Source organism: Ahaetulla prasina, chromosome 3 (genome assembly GCF_028640845.1).
Source record: "Ahaetulla prasina isolate Xishuangbanna chromosome 3, ASM2864084v1, whole genome shotgun sequence".
In the NCBI taxonomy this organism is placed as follows: Eukaryota; Metazoa; Chordata; class Lepidosauria; order Squamata; family Colubridae; genus Ahaetulla; species Ahaetulla prasina.
In genome coordinates, this window is record NC_080541.1 from 109,355,532 (window position 1) to 109,383,347 (window position 27,816).

Sequence of the window (27,816 nt, forward strand, 5' to 3'; positions counted from 1 at the left end):
TTATCTCAGAAAAACTGATTAAATAAGCTTCATTAGAATACAAATCTGAACCAATTCATAAACATATATTAATAAGTCCCAAGTAAATCCTGGGGCACAGTTTGATGGCTTGTACACACACTAACTTGAATTTCTGATTGTACAAAAGCATTCATTCTACCTCAAAATCCCGACAGCCTTATTATCCGTTATAGGCTCCAAGTTAGTGTATGGAGGCTAACAAAATTTTCTCCTGCACAGCCTGAACAAGCCAGTAACAAAATCAGAATTTTCTATAGTTGCTGCTTTAAGGGAAAAATATGAAATAAAATAGTGTTTCTCAATTCAGCAACTATCCCCGAAAATAAGACCTTGTCTTATATTTTTTTGAACCCTGAAATAAGTGCTAGGCCTTATTGGCATGCGCTCAAAAGCCCAATTGGGCTTATGATCAGGGGATGTCTTATCTGTGGAGAAACAGGGTATAAATGTGTGGATTTTGACTCCCAAAATTCCAAGAACAGCATGGGCAAATACAAATATTTCTTTATGATGAAAAACTGGATGTATTATTTTCAGTGAAAAAGTTTCATGTTATGAAATTGCACATTTCTGTCACTTTTATTTTGAATAGATTTAATTATTAAAAGGAAGTTTTTTATTTTTTTATATCCTAGCCTTAACTTGAATGAAATTGTTTTATTATTGAAGGGGAAATCACAGAAAAGATCTAAGAATTCCTAACTTAAGATATAGTCAGGAAGACTCGGATACAAATCCACTCTTAGCGATAAATACGTACCAATTGTTTCTAGGTCAGTCGCTATTTCTAAGCCCAAAAGATTACTAATGTTTATTTTTGTGGAGAAAGACTGGAAGTAGAAATTTGTGGGGAAATATACTTAAACAAATACATAACCTGTAACCAATACTTGAGAGGCTAACATAACTGCCGTATGGTTTGTTGAACAAAGGGAAATGGATGGGAATAATATCACACTCTTTGCCTATTTGTGTTTGCATTACATAGAAAACATTAAGAAACAATTCTTAGTATCAATATATACTATACATTGTCAATTTTTATAGTCAAGAGAAGAGAGTAGAAAGCAGGCTCTTGCCGCAAAAAGAGAGAAGAGAAAAGAGAAGAGAAAGAAGAAAAAAGAAGAACAGAAAAGAAAACAAGAGGAAGATGAGGAACACAAACCAAAGGAAACGCTAGAGCTTCAAGAGGATGAAGAGGAAGAGGAAAATGATGATGATGGTGAGGGTTACAATTCATACTCCCTTTAAATCATAAATGGAATTCTGATGTTGATGGACTGCAATTCCAAACATATTTCCGTTATTTGGAAACCAAATATTTAGCCCTTGGTTTAAATTATGTATTCTTAAATGTACCTATACACCCTGAGTCATTAGAATAGGAAAGCATATGTTTTGCATCATATTGCTTGCTAAACTATCCTCAGTTATATAGTGTATTTCTCATATTTCTTACATAAGAGTTGATCTAGGTCAGTGATAGTCGTTGCGTGCCAAAAGCGAGGGGAGTGTGGGGGTTGCGCATGCACGTGCCCACACCCATAATTCAGTGTTGTCCCCCCCACATGCAACCCCCCAGCATCCCGTTTTGGGCCTACCAGGCCTCCAGAGGCTGGAAACAGCCCGTTTCCAGACTTCCGGTAGGCCCAGTAGGCCTGTTTTTCGCCCTCCCCAGGCTCCAGAAGCTTTCTTGAAGCCTGGGGAGGGCGAAAAGGGCATCCCAGACGTGTTAAAATTTTTATGTGACCATAGTGGCTGGAAACAACCCTAGCATATCTTTCTATAGTATGTATAGAAACTTTACTAGTATAGTAAAGTGAATTCTTGCTGCAGCTCTTCTGAAATTCTAAGAACAAAGGGATGTTAGAGCAGTTTCCCATTTTGAACTAAGTTTAAAAAATAAATCCAAATAATGCTTTTTTCTCCCTGTTATGAGTTGTACCTTTGGCCCTAAATTTTCTGGCTTAATTATTTATTTCTCACGTCCAGTAATACAATGCATTTTAATTGTCAGTTTTCATTTTGTAAACTTTCACTTTGTTTTCAATTACTTACTCTTATATTGGTCTTCTGATAAATGTAAAACTAAGAAGCACCTTCTTAAGTAACACATTTTCAGAAAAATGACCTTTATGCTTTCCATTTCCATTCAAGGTCATATTAAAAAGTGAAGATCCCCCAAATTCCACTAAATTCTCATGGATACATCCATATCCCAAGAGTGTAGAAGTGATTTGCCATTGCCATATTTTGGAGTATTTGTTTTTTCAAATCAGCAGCCTAAATTACCATCTAAATTTGGTGGTCTCCATCCAGTTATTAACCAAATTCAGTTTGGTTTAGCTATTTCAGGATCAAGTACCAGGATCTTTAGAATCTGGTTTAAGTTAGAGAAAAATATTCCACTTCGGACATTGTGATACAAAACAATGCAGTCTGTATTATATTTCTAAAAGTAACTTTTCTAACTATCAAATGCCTAAGCTTTTATAATGTGCTTGTTTTAGTTGATTCAGAAATTCCTTTAGAGCCTCCAAGTGCAACTACTACAACTACTATTGGAATATCTGCAACTTCAGCTACTTTTACAAATGTTTTTGGCAAGAAGAGAGCCAATGTGATAACAACTCCAAGCACAAATAGAAAAAATAAGAAGAATAAAACAAAGGACACTCCTCAAAATGTGCAGATAATTTTGCCAGATCAGCATATAACTCTAGCACAGCAAAAAGCAGATAAAAACAAGATTAATGGTGAGCCAAGAGGTGGTAGTGCTGGTGGGAATAGTGATTCTGACAACTTAGACAGTACGGATTGCAATAGTGAAAGCAGCAGTGGTGGTAAAAGCCAAGAACTGAACTTCACTATGGACACACATTCTTCAGGTGATAAGCGATATGCCTCTGTACTGCTCCCTTCTCAGGAAGATAAGACTAACTCGTCAGTTTCCAAAGTACAAACCAGGTAAGTTAAAAATCTTATTTTGTCAACTTCCTTAATGCTGTAGAATGACTCTTTCTTCTCTAACCTTCAATGCATACCACCACCACCCCAAAAAAAAATAACTAATATTTTGAATGCTAGTAGTGAAATGGTTCAAACTTTATAGATCCCAACATGTTGATTATGGAATTTTACTTTGCCAATTCTTTCTGAGTATAAACAACACAGAAACTGTTGTTGACTAAGACAAAATGTGCCAAGTATATCTATTTTTGACTCGAAGAAAAGAAAGACTATCTATTATATAATAATAATAATAATAGTAGTAGTAGTAGTAGTAGTAGTAGTAGTAGTAGTAGTAGTAGTAGTTATTCAGTCAAGTTTTGACCTGACTCTTAGTTCTTGCTTCTTTTTCTTATATTTTGTTGTTACATTTCAAACCAATCTTTTCATTTGAGGAACCAATTAAGAAAAACATATTGCGATTCTTCTAACATAAGACAGCGTACACTTTTGCTGGATTTGGCCTAGTAAGCATTAAATTTAATCTTTACTGCATTATGCTAAGACTGAGATTCCCAAACATTCTTCATTCATAGCACTCTTAATGTCTCACTACACTGCAGTTTTGTGTAATGTCCAATAATTGTCCAATAAATGATAGTCCTTGATTTAACAACAGTTTGTTAAGTAACTATTTGAAGTTACAATGGCACTGAAAAAAGTGACTCATTTTTCACACTTATGACCATTGCAGCATCCCCATGGTCATGTGATCAAAAATCAAATGCTTGGCAACTGACTCATTTATGATGGTTAGTGTGTTCCAAGGGCATGTGATTACCTTTTGCAACCTTCTGACAAGCAAAGTCCATGGAGAAACCAGATTCTCTTAATCATGTTACTAATTTAACTGCAGTGAGTCACTTAACATCTGTGGCAAAAATGTGGAGCAAAACTCAACAACTGTCTCGCTTAGCAACAGAAATTTTGGGCTCAGTTGTGATCATAAGTGAGGACTACCTATAGTGCTGGGTTTGTCTTAAAATTTTAAATATCCTGGGGCACCACCATGAGTTCACTATACTGTCCTGTGATGCTGCAGAGAACCACAGTGCTTTAAAAAAAATTACAGATTATAATTACAATAGTAAAAACTAATTTATGATGGTTATGATGAAAAGAGTAAAAAGTAAAAGTAAAAAGGAAGAGGAAGAGGGAAGGAAGGAAGGAAGGAAGGAAGGAAAGACTTCCAACTTTCATCACACCTGTGTCCCATCATTTCAATCCTGGTGTCAGTAAAAGTCCACTAACAGTCTCCAGAAATAACAACGTATCAGACAATCTGTAATATATTTAGTCTATTCAAATAATGTCATAGAACTTGATTTATTTGTTACCTCTTCTCACAGTATTCATCCAAGCTTTAATAAACCTCTTTTGCAAATCTAGTATAAAAGAATTATTCAGGTCATTCTCTTGGTTTGTTACTTGTAATTTCTTTTCGATGTTTAAAGCATCAACCAATTTCTTTTATATATCCAATGAAACATCTTTTTCCATAGCATTCTTATAGCTTGTCATTTTAGATCCACTTTCAGTGTCAACTCTACTGCTTGTCAGATAAAATTTGTTCCTATTGTGACATTTCTTCCAAAATCTTTTGGACACAGTCCATAAAAGCAAACATTGCTATTAACTTCTGGTTCCATTGTTCAAAAGTATCCTTCAGTATGTCCAATGTTACAATATTTTGCATTATTCTGTAGCAGTTAATCTGCTGATTTGCTCAATACTAATTATCTGCCATATCCATGGGTGTCACTGTAATCTGTTGTATTGATTCAGTTGATGCTTAAGCAAATTGAATTGATAACTACTTAATCTAGTAAAAATTTCACTGTCAGAGTTTCATTTCTGCTTAGTATGTCAGTATTTGTGATACCTCTTTCAGTCAGACAGTACTTACTAAGGTACAGTCACTGTTCTGTCTACACCAGATAAACTTTCTAGGCAACCATAAATCATTTATGGGAAGAACAGAAAAAACAGAAATAGAAAATCATTTAATTAAAACATTTTTTAATAGTCATTTGGGCAAACATTATAGTCCTCCAGCTTATTTCATCACAGGTTCTTTGGTGATTGATATAATGCATTAAGGCCACTGTGCCAGGTAGTAACTACATAGTAGGTAGGAAGAGGCATGCCTTTCCTGCATGCCCTATGGTGGTAGAAAAATCTCAATTTTTGAATATTGTACAAGTAGACCTCAATTGAGCTTAAAATCTCTGTTGCTAAGTGACACATTTGTTAAATCCGTTTTGCTCCATTTTATGACCTTTCTTACCACAGTTCTTAAGTGAATCATTGCAGTTGTTAAGTTAGTTACACAATTGTTAAGTGAATCTGGCATCCCTATTGACTTTGCTTGTCAGAAAGTCACAAAAGATGATGACAGGTCCCTGGGACATTGCAATTGTCATAAATATGAATCAGTTGCAAAGCGTCTAAATTGTGATCATGTGACCATGGGGATGCTGCAACAGTTGTAAGTATGAAAAACAATCATAAGCCACATTTTCAATGCTGTTGTAACTTTGAATGGTCACTAAATGAACTTTTGTAAATTGAGGACTATCTATACAATGGTGCTTTTCACCAGAGAGTACAATTCACCTCTATGTACAATTACACAAATGATCATTTGAAGAAGAAAAGGTAAAAAGTAAACAATTCTATTACATGTAAGTAGATGTTTTAGAGGGTTTAGTTACAAATAGTTAATTACTGCATTATCTTTATGTTTAGAGTTGAAGGAGAAACTAATTCAAGCTTAACAAATTATAAATCGGTATCCTTGCCTCTGACATCTCCAAATATAAAACTGAATCTGACTAGTCCAAAAAGAGGCCAAAAGAGAGAAGAAGGATGGAAAGAAGTAGTAAGAAGGTATGTTTTCAGCTTCATGAAATGCAAGTCATATGCGAGTGTGTCATTTCATGTTGGTTGCATATTAGCTCGGTTTCTCCTGCTAGTGAGTAAACTTAAAATATATATTTAGAAGCTTAAAATATATACTTAGAATTATAAACTCACTCACTTCTATATTGAACCAGTGTTGCTTCTGGCTAGCCAGATATTCCTATAAGGTACAATGCAGTTGCATCCTGGGAGCAATGAATTCTTTGCAAGTTTTGAAGGAAGTCATTGCTACATCTGACCATATTAGGTAACTTTTGTTCTGTCTGCAGCCTTACCTTTCTAATTAAGATTCCTGAGGAGATCATGCTTTGAAGAATTCTGAAGGAAGTGGGTTACCTGGCCCCTTTTTGGTCTGGTTTCCCGCCTCCTGTTTTCTCCACATCAACAACCCTGTGAGGTTCATTAGGCGGAACGATAGTGACTGGTCCAAAGTCATCCAGATGGCTGTCATGCCTGCATCTGCGTTTTGAGATTAAAATCTGTAGCTTAGTTCTTTGTTACCTATGAAACTGCTTTTTTTATTATTTGACAGGCAAGTGGGCAGAGTTTTGAAAGAGACATCCCCTAGCAACACTCTACAGTCAACTCCAGTTGAACAATTTCAGTTGCAAAGGGGAGGACGCTGCTGTTCAGGAGCAAAAAGGTACATTGGGGTGCACTCAATTTAAGATTGCGTATTGGACTGTAAAGAGTTAAGATAAGTAAAAAGCAAAGTTATGATTGAAACATTGATGCTGTTTAGAACCCTAGCAATTATTGCAGTGAGAAGCATTAAGAGTCTGTTATCATATTTTCATATCACTGTATGAAAGTTAAGGAGAGTAAGAATTTGGAATCTATATGAGGAATAATTGGGAATTTTAACTTTTAAAACTGATGGAAGCTTTTAATATATTTTTTAAAAATTGAAATGAATAAATTATTGGAGCAAAATATCATTTCAATAAATGAGTAAAAGTAATATGAATACCTTTTAGCTTTGAAAATAAAATGTAAGTATTCCTGCTGCTGGCAGCGTGAGCAATAGCTACATAGGTAATCAAAACTGTTTATAGCATTGTAATTGTGCAAATAATTCTCTGAAATATGTCTAAAATAATTTACAGTTTCAAAATTTGTGTTTCCAGTTTGGTAATAAACCTTGATACCATAAGAAACTTCAGAGAATAAGAAAAACCTTGATCTGAAATGCAGAGGCAAAATTAGTGTTTGAAAAACTCTTAGAATTCTTGAATCACAAGGTTTAGGCATGAAGTCTAACTGACATCAATTTTTTTTTTATTTGCATTTATATCCCGCCCTTCTTCAAAGACTCAGGGCGGCTTACACTATGTCAAGCAATAGTCTTCATCCATTTGTATATTATATACAAAGTCAACTTACTGCCCTCAACAGTCTGGGTCCTCATTTTACCTACCTTATAAAGGATGGAAGGCTGAGTCACAACCTTGGGCCTGGTGGGACTTGAACCTGCAGTAATTGCAAGCAGCTGCTGTTAATAACAGACTGCATTAGTCTGTTGAGCCACCAGAGGCCCCTATCACAATATAGACTAAATCATCTCAGATAAGAAACTACCCTGCCCCTTCCATGTTAATCCTGAAACATCCAACAACCAGGAACCCAATATCTCTTTAGATAATTAGTTCCATGTTGGATCCATTCTTATTATTAAAAGGCTCACCTAGCATTCAGTCAAAATTTGCTTTCCTATAATTGTGAAATATTTATTGACCTAACTTATGGGCATTAAGGATCAAGCTGTGGTATTCTTTTACTTGAAAAGTGCTATAAAATTCCTCTTCCTTTGTACTTTTGCAGCTTCTGGTTTCCAGTCTCTTGATCATTATTCTTGTCCTATATAATCATATAGAAATGCAGTCACTGTATGTAGATATTTACCAGCTGTACAGCTTTCAAATTATATGGTACATACCATGAGATTTCGTTTAAACTTACAATGATTATGGAGTTTGATCATTAACTAAAAATCCTGGCTGGGAAAAAGAAGAGAAGTGAGATGAGCTAGTCTTCTAAAATTCAGTAATTTAAGTATGAGTTAACTTTAGTAGTAATCACTTAAAAAAATAAAATTAACTGAAGATTCAGTTCAAAATCTAGGAACATCTTTGATAGTAATTACTAAGTTAAAACAGCAGTGCTCTAAGTTTGGCTATGTAAATTTAATAGATTAAAAAGTTCAACAGATTATCCATCCTCCCTCCCCCATTGTGCATTATCTATAGTGCAGAATTTGTTAATAATAAAGCCTGACAACAATCATAATTGCAACCTTTAATGTTTAGGTCAAAAAAGCTGTCTGTTCCAGCATCGGTTGTGTCTCGAATAATGGGAAGAGGTGGGTGCAATATCACAGCGATTCAAGATGTTACTGGTGCTCACATTGATGTGGACAAGCAAAAAGATAAAAATGGAGAAAGAATGATCACCATAAGGTAGAGTTCATAAGATTTTGCTTTGATTTTCATTTGGATTAAATTGCACTAAACAAGAATTGTGTTTTACAAATGACAACTTTCTCTGTTTCAGGGGTGGAACAGAATCAACAAGATATGCAGTACAACTTATTAATGCCCTTATTCAAGATCCTGCTAAGGAACTGGAAGATTTAATTCCTAAAACTCATATAAGAACGCCTGTTTCCAGCACTAAATCAATCCATACCAATTTTTCATCTGGCGTCAGTACTGCTTCAGCTTCAAACAAAAACTCATTTTCTATTGGAGCTTCATCTCTTGTCACGTCTCAGTCATCAACACTATCTACTTTCCAGTCTGCTAACAAATTAAGCAAAAATGTCCCAGCAAATGTGCGCTCTTCTTTTCCAGTCTCTTTACCTTTAGCTTATTCCCATCCTCACTTTGCTTTATTGGCTGCTCAAACTATGCAACAAATTCGACATCCTCGTTTACCTATGGCCCAGTTTGGAGGAACATTTTCAACATCTCCAAATACTTGGGGACCATTCCCAGTGAGACCAGTTAACCCAGGCAGCACAAATAGCTCTCCAAAGCATAATAATTCAAATCGCATAGGTAACCAGAATGGTAGTATTTTACAGTCTGAACCTACAGGTTTAGCTTCTAGCAGTCCTGGTAGTGTCTCTTCAGCAGTTCCATCTTCTCAGCCACTTTGTGTGACAAATAATCGGACTCCATCATCAGTCAGGAAGCAGCTGTTTGCTTGTATTCCTAAAACAAGTACCATGACAACAGCAATCTCAACTGTGACAACAACATGTAGCACACTGCCTTCAACTTCTCCTGCACATGAAAGTACTGGGAATGTTCCCACTACATTTCTACTCTCTAATGTTCCACAGGCACAGCAATCTGCACTTAAACCAGATGCTATTCCTCCTGTTTCAGTACCCAAAGAAAAAGTATCGGCGCCAGAACAATCTGTTGGCATTGCATGTGTGTCATCATCGGTTGCTACTAGCAGCAATATAACATCTTGCAGCAGTCCAGGAGTCCTAGAGTCATGCACATCCAGCAGTCCTACACCTCCAGATAATATCCCAAATGAAACACTGCCAGCTAATATCCCTGAATTAAGTCCTCCCATAACTATGCCTTTTTCTTCAAGTTCAGAATCCACTCCATTAACTTTATCATCGCCTAGATCGGTTGCTTCAGAAAATCAGGACAATGGTAACTTACCTCAGTTAGCTGTACCAGCACCAAGAGTTTCTCACAGAATGCAGCCTAGAGGTTCTTTTTATTCAATGGTACCAAATGCAAATCTCCATCAAGAAACCCAGTCTGTTTTTGTTACAAATGCCGTACCTTTAACACCATCTCAAGGTCCATCTACTACAGTTCACTTATCATCACCCATGAACATTATGAATGGTTCTCAGATGCATATTAATCCAGCAAACAAGCCTTTGCCTCCTACCTTTGGGCCAGCAACACTCTTTAATCATTTTAGTAGTCTTTTTGATAGTAATCAGATGCCAGCTAACCAAGGATGGGGAGATTGCCCACTGTCCACACGAGCAGCAGCAGATCAATCTTTCACTGTCCAGTCTACTTTCTTAAGTAACTCTGTATTGGGGCACATGGAAAGTGTACATCCTGATAACTCTAAGGCTCCAGGGTTCCGACCGCCTTCTCAGAGAGTTTCAACAAGTCCTGTAGGTAAGTTGCTAAGTTTCCATACGTAAAGGAGAGTTTGTAGTCTCTGCAGTGTAACTGAAACGCTGTAGAGCAGTGGTTCTCAACCTTTATAGTGTGCAACCCCTTTAATAAAATTCCCCACAATGTGGCGACCCCTTAAATACAATTCCCCACGATGTGGCGATCCCAACCGTAAAATTATTTTTGTTTTGAATTTATCGCGCCTGAAGCCGTATTGGCTAGCGATCTGAACTGCTTGCGAGTGCCTTGAGGACGGAGGCATTAAAGCGGAGACTCCTCCCCTATTAAGTTTATTGCGCCTGAAGCTGAATTCGGCTAGCAATTTGAAGAGCCTGCAGCTGGCTTGTGGAGTCAACCATTGGAGCGTGATTCTTCGACTCGCAAGTGTACTTCCCATATTTCCGATGGTCTTAGGCGACCCCTGGCAAATCATCATTCGACCCCCCAATGGGGTCATGACCCACAGGTTGAAAACTGCTGCTGTAGAGATTCTCAGCCATCCAGGTCTAATTGTCCCAAAGGTGCTTTTTTAGGAGGCAACTGGGCTTTCTTTTTTTCTTTGAAAATGTTTCGCTTCTCATCCAAGAAGCTTCTTCAACTCTGACTGGATGGTGAGGAATGGAAGGATTTATATTCCTTGCAGACAGTTGGTTACCTGCATCCTTTTAGAGGGTCATTGAAGCACTTGGAGGTTTATCTGTGTCCTAAGGGTTACATGAATAGTGCTAATAGTTCCTGTATTCTGCAGTTTTTCTGGAAACCCATTCAAACTCCCATACCATTCGATGGGTGTTCATGGGAGTATGACCGGATTCCAGAAAACTTGCCAACTAGAGGAATCATTAGCACAACTCAGCTAACCCTGAGGAGACAGATAAACCTCCAAGTGCTTCAATGACCCTCTAATGAATGCAGATGACCAGCTGTCTGCAAGGAGTATAAATCCTTCCATTCCCCATATCCTGTCAGAGCTCAAAAAGCTGCTTGGATGAGAAGCAAAACGTCTTCAAAGAAAAAACAAAAAAATCCAGTTGCCTCCTGAAAAAGCACCTTTGTAACTGAAACTATTTGCAGAAAATTATCACTCATCCTGAGCCAAAGAAATATGGAAACAGGTATTATGCTGGATCTTTAGCTATTTTTATTTGGCTGATATCATTTAAGGTGATTTAATTTAATTAAAGGATCTGGGAAATAAGTTGAAACATAATAGTAAATCAACCCATAAATTGATGAAAATTTTGACTTGTTTTAGAAATTACTTAATTTTTTTTAGATTTGTATCTAACTTTGCTATTGCCTCTTCAGTCTGATTGTCATTCTCTACTTATACGTTTTGTTATTAGTGTTAAGCTCCCTCCCTTCCTCCAACTAGAGTTGTCCAGCTGCTGAGTAATAGTTTGTATCAGTGGTGGGTTGCTCCCGGTTCACACTGGTTCAGGAGAATCGGTAGTAAAAATTTGCCATCAGTCACAGAACTGGTAGTAATGGCTGGCTGGCCACGCCCCCGAACCGGTCCCCCAGTCACTGCTTGCTCGCCCCAGCCGCCATGTTCGTCGCCGCCATGTTCTTCATGCACGCACATCCCATTGCCTTGCAAGTCCAATGGGATGCACATGCGCGAAGAACATGGCGACGGCAGCAGCTTTTTCCATGGCTGCAAAGCTTGCCGAGCTGGGTGGCCCCCTCTCACCTGCCAGCAGCTCCCGAATCCGCCGCTGAGGCCGCTGGCTTTGCCCTCCCCGCCACCACTGCCCTCTCCTGCCAAGGCCGTTGCTACTGTCTCCTGCCACTGCTGTTGCCTTTCCTTCAGAGGCGCATGGAAGACCTAGAAGGTAAGGCCGACGTTGGCGGCGGGGAAGGGAGACTTGCTGCGCTTGGCCGAACAGGCGTCTCGGGGGGGCGGGGGACATGTGATGCTCACAGCTGAGCCACGCGATCGTCAGAGCCTTTTTTTAAAAACTTTTAAAAGCATTTTTTACAACCTATTCACCAGAACGATAAGATTATTCAAAGCCAAAATATTAAGACTTTTGCTGAATGGCACATAATAATGGCACAAACAGTAGGGAATGGGAGGGGAGGGAGGGAGGAAGGAAGGAGGGAGCTGGGAATGAGATGGAAGGATGGATGGAAGAAAGGAGATGGGAATGAGGGGAGGGGAGGGGAATGAGGGGAGGAAGGAAGAAGAATTGTATGTGGCACCAAATAACTTTTAGGAAGGGAGGGAGAAAGGAAACATTCTAATACATTATTACTAGTATGTTTATTAAGAAGAAACATTCAAATATTAAGAACTGAACACCTTTCTCTCTCTCTTTCTCTCTCTCATTCTTTTTTCTTTATTTCTTTCTCTACTATATTGTTTTGCTCATTTCCACATTCTTTAAAAAAAAAACTAAATTCTCTAAATGGGATCATTAATAGTCGAGTTAACGAATCTGAGCTAAACCTTTTGTCATGGAGTACAATCAGTTTTGAACAAGACTTCTAGAGGTCCTTTAGATGGACCTTGGAGGCCATCTAGTCAAACCCCCTGCTCCAGCAGGAAACCTTATATCGTCTGGATCAGTGGTCACCAACCAGTGGTCCGTGGACCATGGGTGGTCCGCGAGAAAATTTTGGTGGTCTGTAGAAAAATTATTTGCATTTTTATATTGCACTAAATACTATTTATCCTTTTAAAAAATTAATATTAGTGCTCCGCGGGATTTAAAATTATGAATTTAGTGGTCCCTGAGGTCCGAAAGGTTGGTGACCCCTGGTCTGGATTATTTTGGTGCCTCTTAACAGAGAGGAAAATTGGCAGAAAGGAGAAGGAGTTTACTAGGACAAGGCTGCCATGCAGAGGAAGGCAGAGATACTTACACAACTTACGACCACAATTGAGCCCAAAATTTTGTTTGCTAAGCAAGAGCGTTGTTAAGTGAGTTTCACCACATTTTACTCAATCCATGACCTCTCCTGGCTCTAACAATCATGTGCAAGCTAGGGAAGAACATCTGAATGCGTGTGTAATGTTCTAAATGTACAGAGGTTTTAGTGTGGACTCTGAGTGTTTTTTTCCAAATGTAGTAAATGAGGTTGAATGTTTTAGAAGAGCTGTATCTGTGTGTGTGTGTGTGTGTCTGTGTCTGTGTGTCTGTGTGTGTACATACACATACAGTATGTATAGTAGATAATGTATCTTTCTGTGTGCTTATATACTCTATACTGTGTAATATGTATGTACACATATGGCATATATACATAGAATTAAATAGTATATTTTGGATGTTCAGTAGTAGTAAATAAATAAGACAGGGAAATTGTATCTCATTGAGATCTTTGAGGCGAGGACAGGCCAGGCACCCTAACCCTAACCTTCGACATGAGTGACGTCAAGTTGGTCATGCCCACCCAGTCACATGATCACCAAGCTACGCCCACAGAACCAGTAGTAAAAAAAATTTGGAACTTACCCCTGGTTTGTATAGTCCTAGGAAGCAGTTCTTAGTGATTGCAGTAATAGTTTTAGTCTAGCTTGTCTAGTATGGGGAAGTGTGCTGTGAGACTGATTTCCTGTTTTAAAATTTTCAAAATGTGGGTGGAGGATAAAAATCTGCTGAACTGTTGCTGGAAAATGCATACATCACGATCATCTGAGATCTGTAAGAAAATGCTGCTGCATAAAGTGCTTTCATTCACTCCACTGATCATTCAACCATACTCTGCCTGAACTATATTCTTCTGTGTGATTTTTCATATTTTACACATGATTTCAGTTGTTAATAATCCTCTTGCAGAGAAGAATTATCATTTTGGCTAGTGGCACTGGAAATGGAACCGTGCCCTTGAAGTATTCTTTAGAACTGTATCCTTAGCAATCACAGTACTTTTCATTCTGAAAATTAGTTTGCACTTTCTAAAAGTATAGTATAATTTGTTTTGTGGAACTTCTAGAATATATGTTTTTTCATATGACTCAAACTTTGTTGATATCCAATTATACCAGGGGTGAAATCTACTTAACTTCCTTACCAGTTCGGAAGTGCACACGCACACATCACATGCATGCACAGACCTTCTACACATGTGCAAAATGCGAAGAAGGTAAAAAATACATGTTAAAACCAGGAAGTAATGACACCCGGGCGGGTGGGCGGATCTTTGCTCCGCCATCTCTACCAGATTGCCGAACCACCGGCCACAATCACTACCAGATCATGCGATCTGGTCCGATCCGGGAGCATTTCACCTCTGAATTATACCATTACAGTGTAAGTTTAGTGGTAACTATATAATTATTATAATGATAGATATAGCTGCACCATCTTTTACTTTTACATCAGATTAGATCAAATCTATTTACCTGTTAGGGGAGATTTTTTTCATGGGTTTATTTTTAGTATATATTTTTTATTTTTTAATTTAAACATTTCATCTTCCTTTAACAAGGTGTATTGTCTGGGTACAAATATCCCTGTGTAATATCAATCAAGATTCACAGTATTCATTACACTGATATTAATTCTCTAATCTTACAATAATAATAAAAATAATAAGCATAATAAACCTATTCATTTCTCCCTCTTAACATATCTTGCAATTACTGCAATTACTGCAGCCTGCAATTACTGCAGATTCGAGCCCGGCCCAAGGTTGACTCAGCCTTCCATCCTTTATAAGGTAGGTAAAATGAGGACCCAGATTGTTGGGGGGGCAATAAGTTGACTTTGTAAAAAATATACAAATAGAATGAGACTATTGCCTTATACACTGTAAGCCGCCCTGAGTCTTCGGAGAAGGGCGGGGTATAAATGTAAACAAACAAAAAAAAAATCTAATAAGAGTATAATAGTAATATTAGACCCAATAGTCTTATCAAACATATTAGCAAAAATCATATTGTTTGTCTTTACATATTTTCTATATTTCACTAATCTTCATTTTTTTTCTACCTTCTGTTTTTGTTCTCCAGCCATCCTTAAAATAGCTTCCATGTCGTACAGTATTCAGTTGGTTCTTTCTCCTGTATACCAACGTTAATCTATTCATTTCTGCACATTCTAATATTTTCCTAATCACATGCTCCCTCTTCACTTTTCCAGTTTTGTGCAAATACAATTCTAGCCGCAGTTAACACATGTATAATTAAATATGCATTCTCTTTACTATAGGTTTCGGGCAAAATCCCCAACAAAAATATTTCTGGTTTTAAGTTAAAATGCTGCTTTGTAATCTTTCCCAAACTCCTTTTTATTTTTGTCCAATATTTTTTTGCTTCTACACATGTCTACCCCATATGATAGTATGACCCAGGTGTCTGGTGGCATTGTCAATATTTAGCAAATTTATCTTTAAACATCTTTGCTAATCTTGCTGGTGCAAAACTGTAAAACATCTTGTACAAATTTTCTTTATATGCAGTTGACATTGTTAACTTATAATTCCTGTTCCATAACTTCTGCCATTTGTCTAGTTCTATTGTGTAACCAAATTTTTTTGCCCATGCTATCATTGTCTCCTTCACTTGTTCATCTTCCAGTTTAATGGTCAATAAATAATTGTACAGCTTTCTTATCAGTCTTTCATCTGTCCCTATTAACATCTTACCTAATTCTGTATATTCTTTATAGAAACCATATACCATATTTTTCGGAGTATAAGACACACTTTCCACCCCTAAAAGAGGGTGAAAATTTGGGTACGTTTTATACACCAAATGTAGCCCCACCCATCCGCTGGCCCCCAACCTTTGGCCTCTGCCTCCCAGCAATTTACCTCCTTGCAGCAAGCAGCAAACTGCAAAAAGCCCATTTCAGCTTCAGCACATCCTGATTAGCACAATCAGTTGATTGTCGGTTGGATGGGCCTCCCGACCCTCAGCTGCAGGGATTGCCATTGCCTATTGCCACGCGGGCCTCCTGTTTGTTGCAAGGAGGTAAATTGCTGGGAAGCAGATTTTCTTTTCTTATGCTAATCAAGCTGTGCTGAAAACGAAAATGAAACTAAAGCAGGCTGTTTGCTGTTTGCTACAACAAGGCAAATTGCTGGGAGGCAGAGGCAGATATTTTTTTCTTGTTTTCCTCCCCAAAAAATGGTAGGTGTGTCTTATAGTCCAGAGCGTCTTATACTCTGAAAAATACAGTAGTTTGGCATCTTTCTCATATCTAGAGTGTATCTGCACCTGCGCATACCATGGCATGTTGATCCCTTGGTTGCTCAATTCTTGTTTAGTTTTGAATTAGCCCTTTTCATTCAAAATATCTTTATATCTAACAATATTTCCCATGTTAACAACATTTGGGTGAATCAGTGCTTCCATTGTTGAAAGCCAAACTGGTATCCTCAAGTAATGTTGTTCTCTGATTTTCTCCCATACTAACAATAATGCATTCCTTATATAATGTCTTTGAAAATAACCATATACCTTGCTTCTCCCATACCACAAGAAAGCATGCCAGCCCAGTTGTAGGTCATGTCCCTCCAGAGTCATCTTGTATGTCTCAATGCAGTCCGTTCTTTCATCCATGTTAATACTGCTGCTTGGTATTCCCAATACCAATTCCCAATTAGGTAGTCCAAAGCCTCCTCTACTCCTTGAATCCTGCAACCGTTTACAACTAATTCTTGCTTTTCCCCCCTGCCAGATATATTTTAATACTATTTTATTAAGTTCCCCAAAATATTTTTTCCCAATTTTATCGGAATTGTTTGGAATAAGTACAATACTTCATTTTAATTGTAGCTATCCTTCCTATCAATGATAGGTGCAGATTTTTCCATTTTTCCAAATCTATTTTAAATTGTTGTATCAATTTATAATTATCTTCCTTAATTGTTACACATCTTGCTGTCAATTGAAATCCTAAGTATTTTACTTTCTTAGTAATCTGAATATCTATTCTCTTAGTTAACTCTTTTTTCTGCGTATCTGTGAGGTTTTTCGCTAAGATTTTAGCTTTCTCTTTAATTATTTTCAGTCCTGCTACTTCACCATATTCTTCTATTTTTTTAAATTAATTTAGGCCCTGTTTCTTGTGGCTCTTCCAAAATAAATACTAAGTCATCTGCAAACACTTGCAGTTTATACTTTTCCTTTTTCATTTCCATGCCTTTTAGCTCTGTATCCTGTCAAATATTTCTATTCAATATTTCCAGTGTCATTATAAATAACATGGAAGACAAAGGATATCCTTGTCTTGTACCTTTCTTAAAATTGATCTTCTCAGTCATGTTTCCATTTACCTTTGCATTTTGTTTATAATATATCGCCTTAATCATATTAATAAATCTCTCCCCAAAATCCATGTCTTTTAATTGTGTTAACATAAATTGCCAGTTCACATTATCAAATGTTTTCTGTGCATCTAGGAAGACCAACACCATTTGCTTCTCTGGATGTACTTCATAATATTCCAATGTGTTTAAGATTATTCTCATATTGTCTTTAAGTTGTCTCTTAGGTAAAAAGCCATTTTTATCTGAATGTATAAACTAATTTAAAAAACTTTTTAGTCTTTCTGCAATTATTGAACCAAATATTTTATAATCAGCATTCAATAAAGAGATCAGTCTATAGTTTTTTATCTGTTGCAGATTTGCAGATTTGAATCTTATTTTCATATGAGAGTAATATATGCTTCCATTCATGAATTTGGTATTTTGGCTTCTAACAGTAGTTCTTTAAATACATCCAACATTGGGGTACTTAGAGTGTCCTGTAAGTCTTTGTATAGTTCTGCTGGTAGTCCATCCGGGCCTGATGTTTTACCATTCTTTTGTCTCTTGATTGCTTCTGTTAATTCCATCATTGTTGTATGTTTGTCTAACATTATTTTGACTGTTTCAGGTATTTTAGGTAACTCCGCTTTTTCTAAATACTGTTTTATTTTGTCTTCTGAAATTATCTCCTGATCATATAGTTTCCCATAGTAATTTTGAATCACTTTCTTTTTATCTTCATTTTGGTATTGAAGAGTCCCTTCATCTTCCATTAACTGATATACCAATTTCTTTTCTTTCTCCTTTTTCAATTTATATACCAACCATCTTCCTGGTTTATTTGCATTTTCAAAGAAATGTTGTTTAGTGCTTTTAATTTTATGTGCTAATTCTTCATTATCTATTAAATTCAGCTTATGTTTTATTAATTCCATTTGATTTTTTATGTTCTTCTTTTGTGGTTCTTTTTATAGTTCTGTCTCTAATCTCTTATATTCTTCTTCTAATATCTTTTGGTTTTGTCTCTTCTTTTTATTTTTCTTTCCCATATATGTTATAGCTAGTCCTCTAATATATGCCTTGGCTGTATCCCATACATTCTGCTGTGATGTTTCTTCTTTTCTGTTCTCTATAAAGAAAAAATCCAACTCTCTTTCCATAAATTGGATAAATTCCTTTTCTTTTAGTGTTGATTGGTTCAAGGTCCATCTTAATTTCCATTTTTGTCCCTTCCATATAACTTTTATTGGATTATGATCTGCCCAGTTGTTTATTTCTCTATTTCCTGTATGTTAGACTTTAGCTCTGCTGACATCCATATCATGTCTATTCTGGACCAAGACGTATGTCTATTTGACTCGAATGAATATTGATTCTCCTTGAAATGAATCGCCATACATCTTGAACGCCTAATTCTTCCGCCATTTTAAAAAAAAGCTTTTGGAAGTGTTTTTCTGGTTTTTTTTGTTTGCCTTTCTAATTTTATAGTCTTGTTCCGCATCTATAGTTGCATTGAAATTTCCTACTACACATATATTTTCATAGTCCAATTCTTTTTTTTTATATGGGGTTTACCATAAAAATCTTCTTGATCGTTATTTGGTGCATATATTGCTACTAAAATGTCTGTTATTCATTGTTATCGCCACCATCAAAATCCTCCCTTCCTCGTCTGTGTAGATTTGTTTAACATTTATTGTCTCTTTTACATAAAGCGCTATTCCCATTTTCTTTTGTTGTGATAAAGAGGGTATTCCAGTGCTTTATTATGTTTGTTTTTTCACATGAACTTCTTGCAGGCAGTTATCTATAATTTTATAAATAAAGTTATATCTAACTTTAATTTTTCTGATTTCTTAAAGGTTCTTTTCCTTTTTATTGTTGAATTCAGTTCATTTATGTTAATTGACATTAGTTTTACTTCTTCTTCCATGGTTTCACTTGTATATTGGTTTTGTTGTACTAGTCGCTTTTGTCTCTCTCGGCTCTTGGTTTCTCTCCTTCTCTCTCCTCCAAATCTCTTTAGTCTTCTCTGTGTTGTATACTTCTCTCTCCTACAGCTTCTTCTTGTCATCTATCCTCTCTTTATCTCTCTTTCCTGTTTCCTCCCTTGTTCCCTGTTCCTCTTGTTGTCCAAAGTAGTGTTTGTAGAATTGTTCTGCTTTTTCTTTGCTCCATCCAGATCACCAGTATTCCCTCTGGTGTCAGCCATCTGAAAGTCACTCCATTTTTAATTAGTTGTTTCGTGAATTGGTATTCCCTCCTTGCTTCTCTAACTCTTCTCAGAATATGTTTTAGAACTACTACATCTTTCCCTTTGCATTTTAAAGGGTTATCTCTCACTCATAGAATCTCTCTCTTCATTGTTTTTTTAATGAATCTTACATGTACTTCTCTAGGGAGCCTATTTCTTATCGCATATCTGGTATGAATTTTAATCTTTCATCAATTCCATCAAGTATTTTATATTTAGTCACCTCTAAGGCTTCCCGCCAGCAACTCTGCTAGAATCTCTAGTAGATTCTCTCCTTTTCTTCCTCCAAGTTCTGAAACCACAGGGGAGATTTTTTTCATGTTATGTACTTTCAACAGTTCATGCTTTTACATTAATGCAGTACATGGTGCTAGATCCTTCCTATATCTAGCCTTGTGTTTCTGTAAATAATTTTTCTGTTTTACCTCCTTTTTTGTGCAGGTATATTTTAGGTGAATATTATAATAGCATAATAGGATGATCGGGGTTTTTTTGAATTTCAGGAGGGAAAAGCTCAGATATTTCATTAACTTTTAACTTTTAATTTAAACACATGTACAATATTCATTTTCATGTTTGATCAAAAACACTTGATTTGCTGTCTGTGGCTTTTCTATTCTTTTGATTTAAAAGAATTGGTTTGTTTGTATATTACAATATAGGCTGCCACATCTACAAATAAACAGTTTATAAATTAATGAAAACACAGAATAAATGTAAATTAAACAATTATAAGCAAACCCAAGGTAGAAGCAAGGCCAAAATGCCTTCCAGAAAAGCTCTGTTTTGAGCAGCTTCTGATGGCAGTCAAGATGAGTTCCACTCCCAAGTTTCCTTGGGAGGCCATTCTAAAGGAGCACCATAGCCGCTCAAAAGCAGTATCATCAAACCTTGGTCAATCAATCTGAAGTAAGTCTCTGGTAATATTGTTTCCAAGTTAGATCATTCTTTTGTGGTTGTCTTCTTTGTGGTCTAGTGTATATGGATGAATAACAAGCTACATTTTCTGGCAAGGACAGATGTATTACATGAGAATATTGTCTTTGTAGATGATTCATATGAGAGATAATATATATCTTATTAAACAGAAGAAAAAATGATTTAGCTTGAATTTAGGGATCTAACCAATAGTAACAGATAAATGGTGATGTTTGTAACTATTTCTTTCCCAGTCTGACATATCAGAATTCTTTGTTTGAATTCCTTTCTAACCAAAGCAGTAAAAATATAGTATTGATATATTGATGAACTAATTGAATTATTTCAATCATCTACCATTCTGTCTTTTGTCAACAAATCAGAGAATTATTCTTATAACCTGAATAGCATAAAAATGTTGATACAACAGTTTGTTCTTATTGGAAGGCAAAAACCTTGGCATATTTAATAAGAAAAGAAAGAGTCAGATGTATGGTGGTAAAGATGTGGATCAAACAGTATATAACAGACTTCTGTTTTTGGCCTTCTGTTTTTCCCATGGAATTTCAAAAATAGATTTGTACAATCTGCATCTGCTTGCAAACCTAACCTACATAATAGTTACCAATGCGTGAATAAACAAAACAGTTTAAAAGATTTGTCTGTTAACATATTCGCGACTACAAAAACATTCCACAGAATAATTATGTGATTCTTGGAGGACATATAGTGGGCATAAAAAGTCTATACACCCGTGCTAAAATGACATGTTTTTGAGATGTTAAAATATCAGGCCAAGATAAATCAGGGTCTTACAAACATTAAAGGGATAAGTTAAACAATTCAATCGAAAATAATGAAATTATTTTTTCCCAAGTTTTTTTAATAAAAATGTCAAATCAATGTGTGAACAGTGCGGCACCTGGGCGCCATACATTCCCAATACAAATTAAATTGATCAGATTAAGCATAATTATTACATTCAATCAGTTTACGTATTTCTAATCACAATACACATCTGTGTTAGGTTACAGTCTATCATTATTCAATTATTCCACATTTTCTCATGTATACATTAATATTCCCTTATTTCTATCACTTATTCTAGCTTTTATTATGAAACTTTTTCTTTCTTTCCTGTCTAGCTTCTAATCATGTCACCTGTGTAAAGAAAAAAAAAGAATACAGAGAGGGAGAGGGGTAGAAGCAACTCAATACAGCAACAAAAAAAGAAAGTCATCTATCCATCATCTCTTACCCGTTTCATACTTTAATTGCTATGCTTTAAAAGGAAGAGGGGAAGGCAAATCAGAACAACAATAAACCAAAAAAAATTCTCTATCCATCGTCTCTTGCCCACTTCAATATTTTAATTGTTATGCTTTGTGGGGGGGAGGGCTTGCCTCCCAAATTCCTCTCTTAAATTTCTGTCTATGTTTATTTCTTGGATGTCCAATCTAAGTATTCCCCCCATCTCTAACTTCTTCCACTGCCTAATTTCTAGAATTTAGATCCCTGCCTTCATTTCAAACATATCTTCCAACTCTTAATATGTTTTCCCCCTGGTTTAATTCATCAATCACTATTATTTTCATTGTTATCTCCTCTTTGTTTTCTTCCTTCTTCATTTCTTCTTGTGACTCCTCCCTTTTCTGGGTGCCTTGGTCTGTACTCATCATCCCTTGTATGGCATTTTCCATTTTTTCCATAATCTCCTTAAATCCTTTATCAATAATGTCTTTTGTATTTTGAAAGAGTAAATGCATCTCCTGTGCAATTCCACTCATTTTTTTCTTTTTAAGTATCTTGTTTTTTGAAAAGAATGATTTTTATCCAACAGTTCAAGAACTATTTATTCAATCTTTGAATTACCCTTTAAGGAGTACACTAGTCCCAGTTCTTTATGTCTCATAAGTTAACAATCAGTTCCATTTAAGTAGTCCCAGAGGTTATCAAAAGCCCCTTTATGTCCTCTTTGCAAATTCAATCCTCTAGTATGATATTCCAATGTCTCTTTAATTGAATCACTTCCTCATTTTCATATTTGAATCTCTAGTACTCATAGGATAGTTAAAAATAATCCAATCAAATTTTCACTTTCACTGTTTTTCATATAAGTAGAAAGCATGTAATTTTCCTTTTTGTCACCAAGTGGCACTCTTCACTTAGATTTCAGTTTACTAGTCCCTCGTCATTTGGTTATAAAACACTTTTGAAAGCAGAATAAGTGCCTTTCATTTCCAGTTAGATATTTCTTCAGAGTACCCCTAAAATGCTTAAACACCACTTTAACACATAGTTCTGAGTAAATAATTCTGAATTGTTTCTTAGCATTAGATTTAAAGCGAAAGAAAAATCCTCTCCCCCAGTTCCAACACGGCTCACCTTCTTCTCTCCAGCACCAGTCTTAGCTGTTGTTCTTCTGTTGTCCCAGCTTTGTAGCAGCCATCTTTGGGCTGCTGCTTCTTGTCATGACTGAGAGGGAGAAAAAACACCGGACAGACAGGAGAGTTGTGACTCTCCCCAACCTCACAGGGTGCAGCTCTTTGCTTCTTTGCAAAGCTGCCTCACAGGGCAGCTTTGGCTCCTTCCGGAGCCCACAAACAGGAAGAATTCAGCACAGGGAATGCAGAGACCCATTCCTCTGTGTCTGTACCACCGCAATGTCAACCGGAAATCACAACCTGAAATTCTTACAGAGGAAAAATAAAAAACTTTCAATACCATGGTTGCATAAATGTGCACTTCCTCTTATAAATGGGAATGTGGCTGTGTTCAAAATCAATCACATTCGAACTGATGTTAAATAGTAGTCAGTACATACCTGCTATCAATTAAAGTGACTGATCAAGCCCATATAAAGTTCAGCTGTTCTAGTAGGACTTTTCTGACATTTATTCAGCTGCTTCTTACAGCAGAAATCAAGGTCTTACAAAGGGATCTCATTGGAAGATACCAGTCAGGAGAAAGGTATAAAACATTTCCAAGTATTGGATATAACGTGGAACACAGTGAAAACAGTGATCAACAAATGGAGAAAATATGGCACAACAGTAACATTACCAAGAATTGGATGTCCCTCCAAAATTGATGAAAAAACAAGAATAATGGTCCAAGAGGTTGCCAAGAGACCTACAGCAACATTTAAAGAAGCTGCCAGAATTTCGGGCAAGTACTGGTTGTGTAATATATTTAACAGTAATCTCCCATATCCTTCATGTGCCTGGCTGTGGGGTAGGGTGGCAAGACAGAAGCCTTTTCTTATGAAGAAAAAGTTCAGTTACATTTACAAAAATCTACATTAAGTCTAGCAGAAGCATATGGGGAAATGTGTTATGGTCTGATGAAACCAAGGCTGAACTTTTTAGCCATAATTCCAAAAAGTATATGTGGCACGAAAACAACTCCGCAGATCACCATAAGTACACCATACCCACAGTGAATTATGGTGGTGGCAGCATTATGCTTTGAGGCTGTTTTTCTTCAGCTAGAACTCAGGATTTAGTCAAGATGGAGAGAATTATAATCAGTTCCAAACATCAGTTGATTTTATACAAAACTTTCAGGCCTCTGCTGAAATGCTAAAGATGAAGGGAAAATTCACCTTTCAACCCGACAGCCCAAAGCATACTTCCAAATCAACAAAACAATGGCTTTACTAGAAGAATATCAAAGTTCTGGAGTGGCCCAGCCAGATCCCGCATCTGAATCCAGTTGAAAACCTGAAGAGGGCTGTGCATAGGAGATACCCTTGCAAACTGACAGTGTTTTTGCAAGGAAGAGTGGGCAAATAGGCTCCTACCCCAAAAGACAAAATGCTGCCATTAAATCAAAAGATGCTTCAACAAAGTATTCTTTAAGCTGTGCACACTTATGCAGCCACTTTATTGTAACTTTTTCATTGTTTTTCCCCCTAAAATATTTCAGTTTGTTTTTCAATTGAATTGTGCAGCTTATAAATTATATTGAAGGTGGGGAAAAATTCTGAAATGTTTTATCTTGGTCTGATTTTTTACATCTTAAAATCCTGCCATTTTAACAGGGGTGTGTAGACTTTTTATGTCCACTGTAGATTACAATAACCTTCAGAAAATGCCTAGCAAACAGGATAACCAAAACAGATAAACCTGTGATTTAAAGGTAAAATGTTGCTAGATAAATGATGTGAAGAAAATAGCCTAGCCTCAGATCTGGTGAACATGATTTTGCTGCTTTTGCAGGCAGAACCTTCTATGGCCTCCATTGTATAAAGAACAAATATCAGAATTGTTTGTATTTCACCCACATTTTAAATGGGCCCTTTATAGGCTGCTTTTTTCTGAAGTTTCCCCAGTACGCAGATATTCTCTGTGGAATATCAACATTGACAGTCATGAATTCTCCAATGGATTCCTTGGCAACTCGTTAAGTAAAACAAAACTCTATTTCCAGCCAGAAATTGTTTGAATTGTTGAGAGTGGTATTTTTCACATGGATGGAGCAGTCCTGCTTCACTCTTCTCAAGTGTTTTACCATACTTACCATACCAATATTACCATACTTAAAAGAATGTGGTTATTATAGGCCAGTGATGGCTAACCTTTTCCGGACCAAGTGCCCAAAGCATGTGGCTGAACTCCCAGAATGCAATGTGCGTGCGGGGGGCCCGCATATACGTGCACGGCCCTCCCGCATGTGCCCTGCACATGTGTGGCAGAGACCCGACGACTAGCTGAACTGGGGCGACTGCTCGCATGCCCACAGAGAGGGCCCTGTGTGTCACCGGTTCACCATTATGGTTGTAGGCTGTAATATACCGTATTTTTCACAGTATAAGACACACCTTTCCCCCACCCAAAAAAAAGATGGTGAAAATCTGGGTACGTCTTAAACACTGAATGTAGCCCCATCCACCCGCCAGCCCCCACCCTTCAAAGGTTGTCAACCTCCGCGCATCACATTTTCTGGCGGTTCCAGGCGGCAGGCATCCTTACTTCCACTTGGATTTTGATAACGAGCAGCACAGATCTTTTTATCCGTTTAAAACAAACCTTATCACTCTATGTGCATTTAACTGGAGTGGGTGGGGTGGGGTATGATTTTCATGGGGGCAAAAGAGTGATATGGCACCAAAGGCTCCACTCTCGAGATCCCCCGTCTTCCTACCTATAGCCGTAGGCATTGAAAGCCTGGCTTTCTCGCAGCAAGGTCCGATAGAGATGCAGCATTTAAGTCCTCCTGGACGCTGCCATCTCATAAACACAGTGCTTCCCGGCAAGCCCCTGTACCTTTGCTGCCTCAGTCAGAGCCTGATTCTACAAGCAGCCCAGGAAGTGCTGAGGTCGGGACTCATTTGGCGAAACAGGCACTTCTGTGTGAGAGGCATAAGCCTTCTCCATATGACTCAGGCGGAGGGCAGTCGGCTTCTGCTCCTGGCCCAGGAGACGGATCTGGCCAGGAGGAAGGAGAAAGTAAGTCTGTGGAAAAAGGAGGAGGGCATGAGGCTCTGCGAATTGCATTGGGGAATGGGGGAGGAAAAAACTTCGCCTCCATGCATCGCATTTTCCGGTGTTTTCCTCCCTGATTCCCCAATACAAACAAGTATCATGTTTTTGGTCTCTGCACGCTGGGAGATGGGCGGTGGAAGCGGTTAGGGTGCTGCTTGGAACCAGTCAAACCACCACCGTCACGTTTTCATGAGGGCACACAGCTCTGCAAATTGCATCGGGGAGAAAAACTCTAGAAAACGCGATGCATGGAGGCGATGCTCTTTTTCCTCCCCGATTCCCCAATGCAATTCGCCGAGCCTTGCCTTATTTCCCCTGCACTACCATCCAAAAACACTTTCTTCCCCGATTTCAAAAACAGGGTGTCCGGGGGCAAAAAAAGAGCATCGCGTTTTCAGGTAGTTCCAGGAGGCGGAGATCGCAGCAACAACGTTTTTGGTTGGTGGTGCCTTGCCTTACACCTCCTGCGCAGCACCCGCTTTGCCAACCGAGTCCTGGCCTCTGTGCTTCCCCAGGCTGCTTTCGGAATCAGCCTCCAACCAAGGCAGCAAAGGGGTAAGGGGCTTGCCGGGAAGCCTGGCACCATGTTTACAAGATGGCAGGACTGAAGTGCTGCATCTCTATCAGGCCTTGCTGTGAGAAAGCCAAGCTTTCAACACCTGCGGCTATAAACGGGGGCATCTCGAGAGTGGAGCCTTCTGTGCCAAGTCCATCTTCTGCCCCTATGAAAATCATCCCCCACCCCACCCACTCCAGTTAAATGTGCGTAGAGCGAATAGGGTTTGTTTTAACTGATAAAAAGATCTGTGCTATTCATTAACAAAATCCGAGTGGAAGTGAGGACACTGCTGACCCTGATGCTGGTAGGCAGAGGCAGAATTCTTGTTTTCCTTCCCAAAAATTAAGGTGCGTCTTATAGTCCGAAAAATACGGTACATTGAATTTTCTCTAGATAGGGCACAAGAGTTGGGGAAATCTGAAGCAATGTTTATATATTTTTTCAAGAAAGTCAAGGAATACTAAGATTTTCACGTCTGCTTTTTCTAGTCAATTAACTATGCCTAGTCTTGTCTTATTAAGTCATGGACAAATAGCCACCAGTGGTTAATACTGCTTTTATATTTAGGAAAATGGCAACTATAGCTGCCTTCCAAGGTGATTTTCCTTTTTAAGATGTTTAGGGAGTGCTTTCTTGGTTCCGAAATGTTTCTTGAGCTTCACAGGCGGTATTTTGATTCACCACTATTCGTCCAAGATCAGCTTCAAGAAACGTGTGGGGAGAGAAAGTTTCTGCCATAGTTGTATATCTACAGGTAGTACATTTGGGAATTGTCCTGGAATTTTTTTTCCTATGAGCCTAACTAACTCTTTTTAAAGCTTTAGACAGCTATCTTCAAACTGCATACATAGTCATGTTTTAAGATAGAATTTTTTTAGAAGATTTGATAGTGGAGTTGAGCTGTCCTGCTTTTCCAGTCTGATTATGGGAGGCAGGATAGTTCCTTCCACTGAACAGGCAGTTGTGGACCATGCCTACTACTCTTTCCAGTAGAAGATGCCGAAAATACCCTTTGTGAGTCTCAGAAAATTAGAATTTCACAGTAAGTCCAAATGTCTGTTTTGTTATTTACTCTTCAGTGATTATAGGATGGTAGTGATATCACTGAAGCTATGGTTGAATACATTGTTGTTGTTTTTAATGAGTGTGCAGGTGTGCTTTAAAGCAGGAATTGGATATTTTAAATCTTGAGGAAATTTATATATTTTACCACACGATCATCAATAAAATAAAATAAAATTAGTTTTCTAGCTATTTTCATAGAACCATATTAGTTTA

At 37.5% G+C, this 27,816-nt stretch overlaps 1 protein-coding gene and 1 long non-coding RNA gene across 6 annotated transcripts in view; both read left to right on the forward strand.

The window, feature by feature from the left end:
* Positions 1–27,816, forward strand: part of ANKHD1 (ankyrin repeat and KH domain containing 1) — a 159,810-nt gene that overhangs the window by 120,976 nt on the left and 11,018 nt on the right. For all 5 annotated transcript variants that reach the window (XM_058178201.1, XM_058178204.1, XM_058178202.1 and 2 more), the window contains 6 exons: positions 1,069–1,243; positions 2,532–2,988; positions 5,779–5,919; positions 6,485–6,595; positions 8,259–8,408; positions 8,503–10,115. In XM_058178201.1, coding sequence (XP_058034184.1) covers positions 1,069–1,243; positions 2,532–2,988; positions 5,779–5,919; positions 6,485–6,595; positions 8,259–8,408; positions 8,503–10,115 — 2,647 coding nt within the window. The remainder of the gene's footprint in view (positions 1–1,068; positions 1,244–2,531; positions 2,989–5,778; positions 5,920–6,484; positions 6,596–8,258; positions 8,409–8,502; positions 10,116–27,816) is intronic.
* Positions 12,306–27,778, forward strand: LOC131195908 (uncharacterized). Its single transcript, XR_009154574.1, has 2 exons — positions 12,306–13,968; positions 14,139–27,778. It is a non-coding gene; the product is annotated as an uncharacterized LOC131195908 (long non-coding RNA).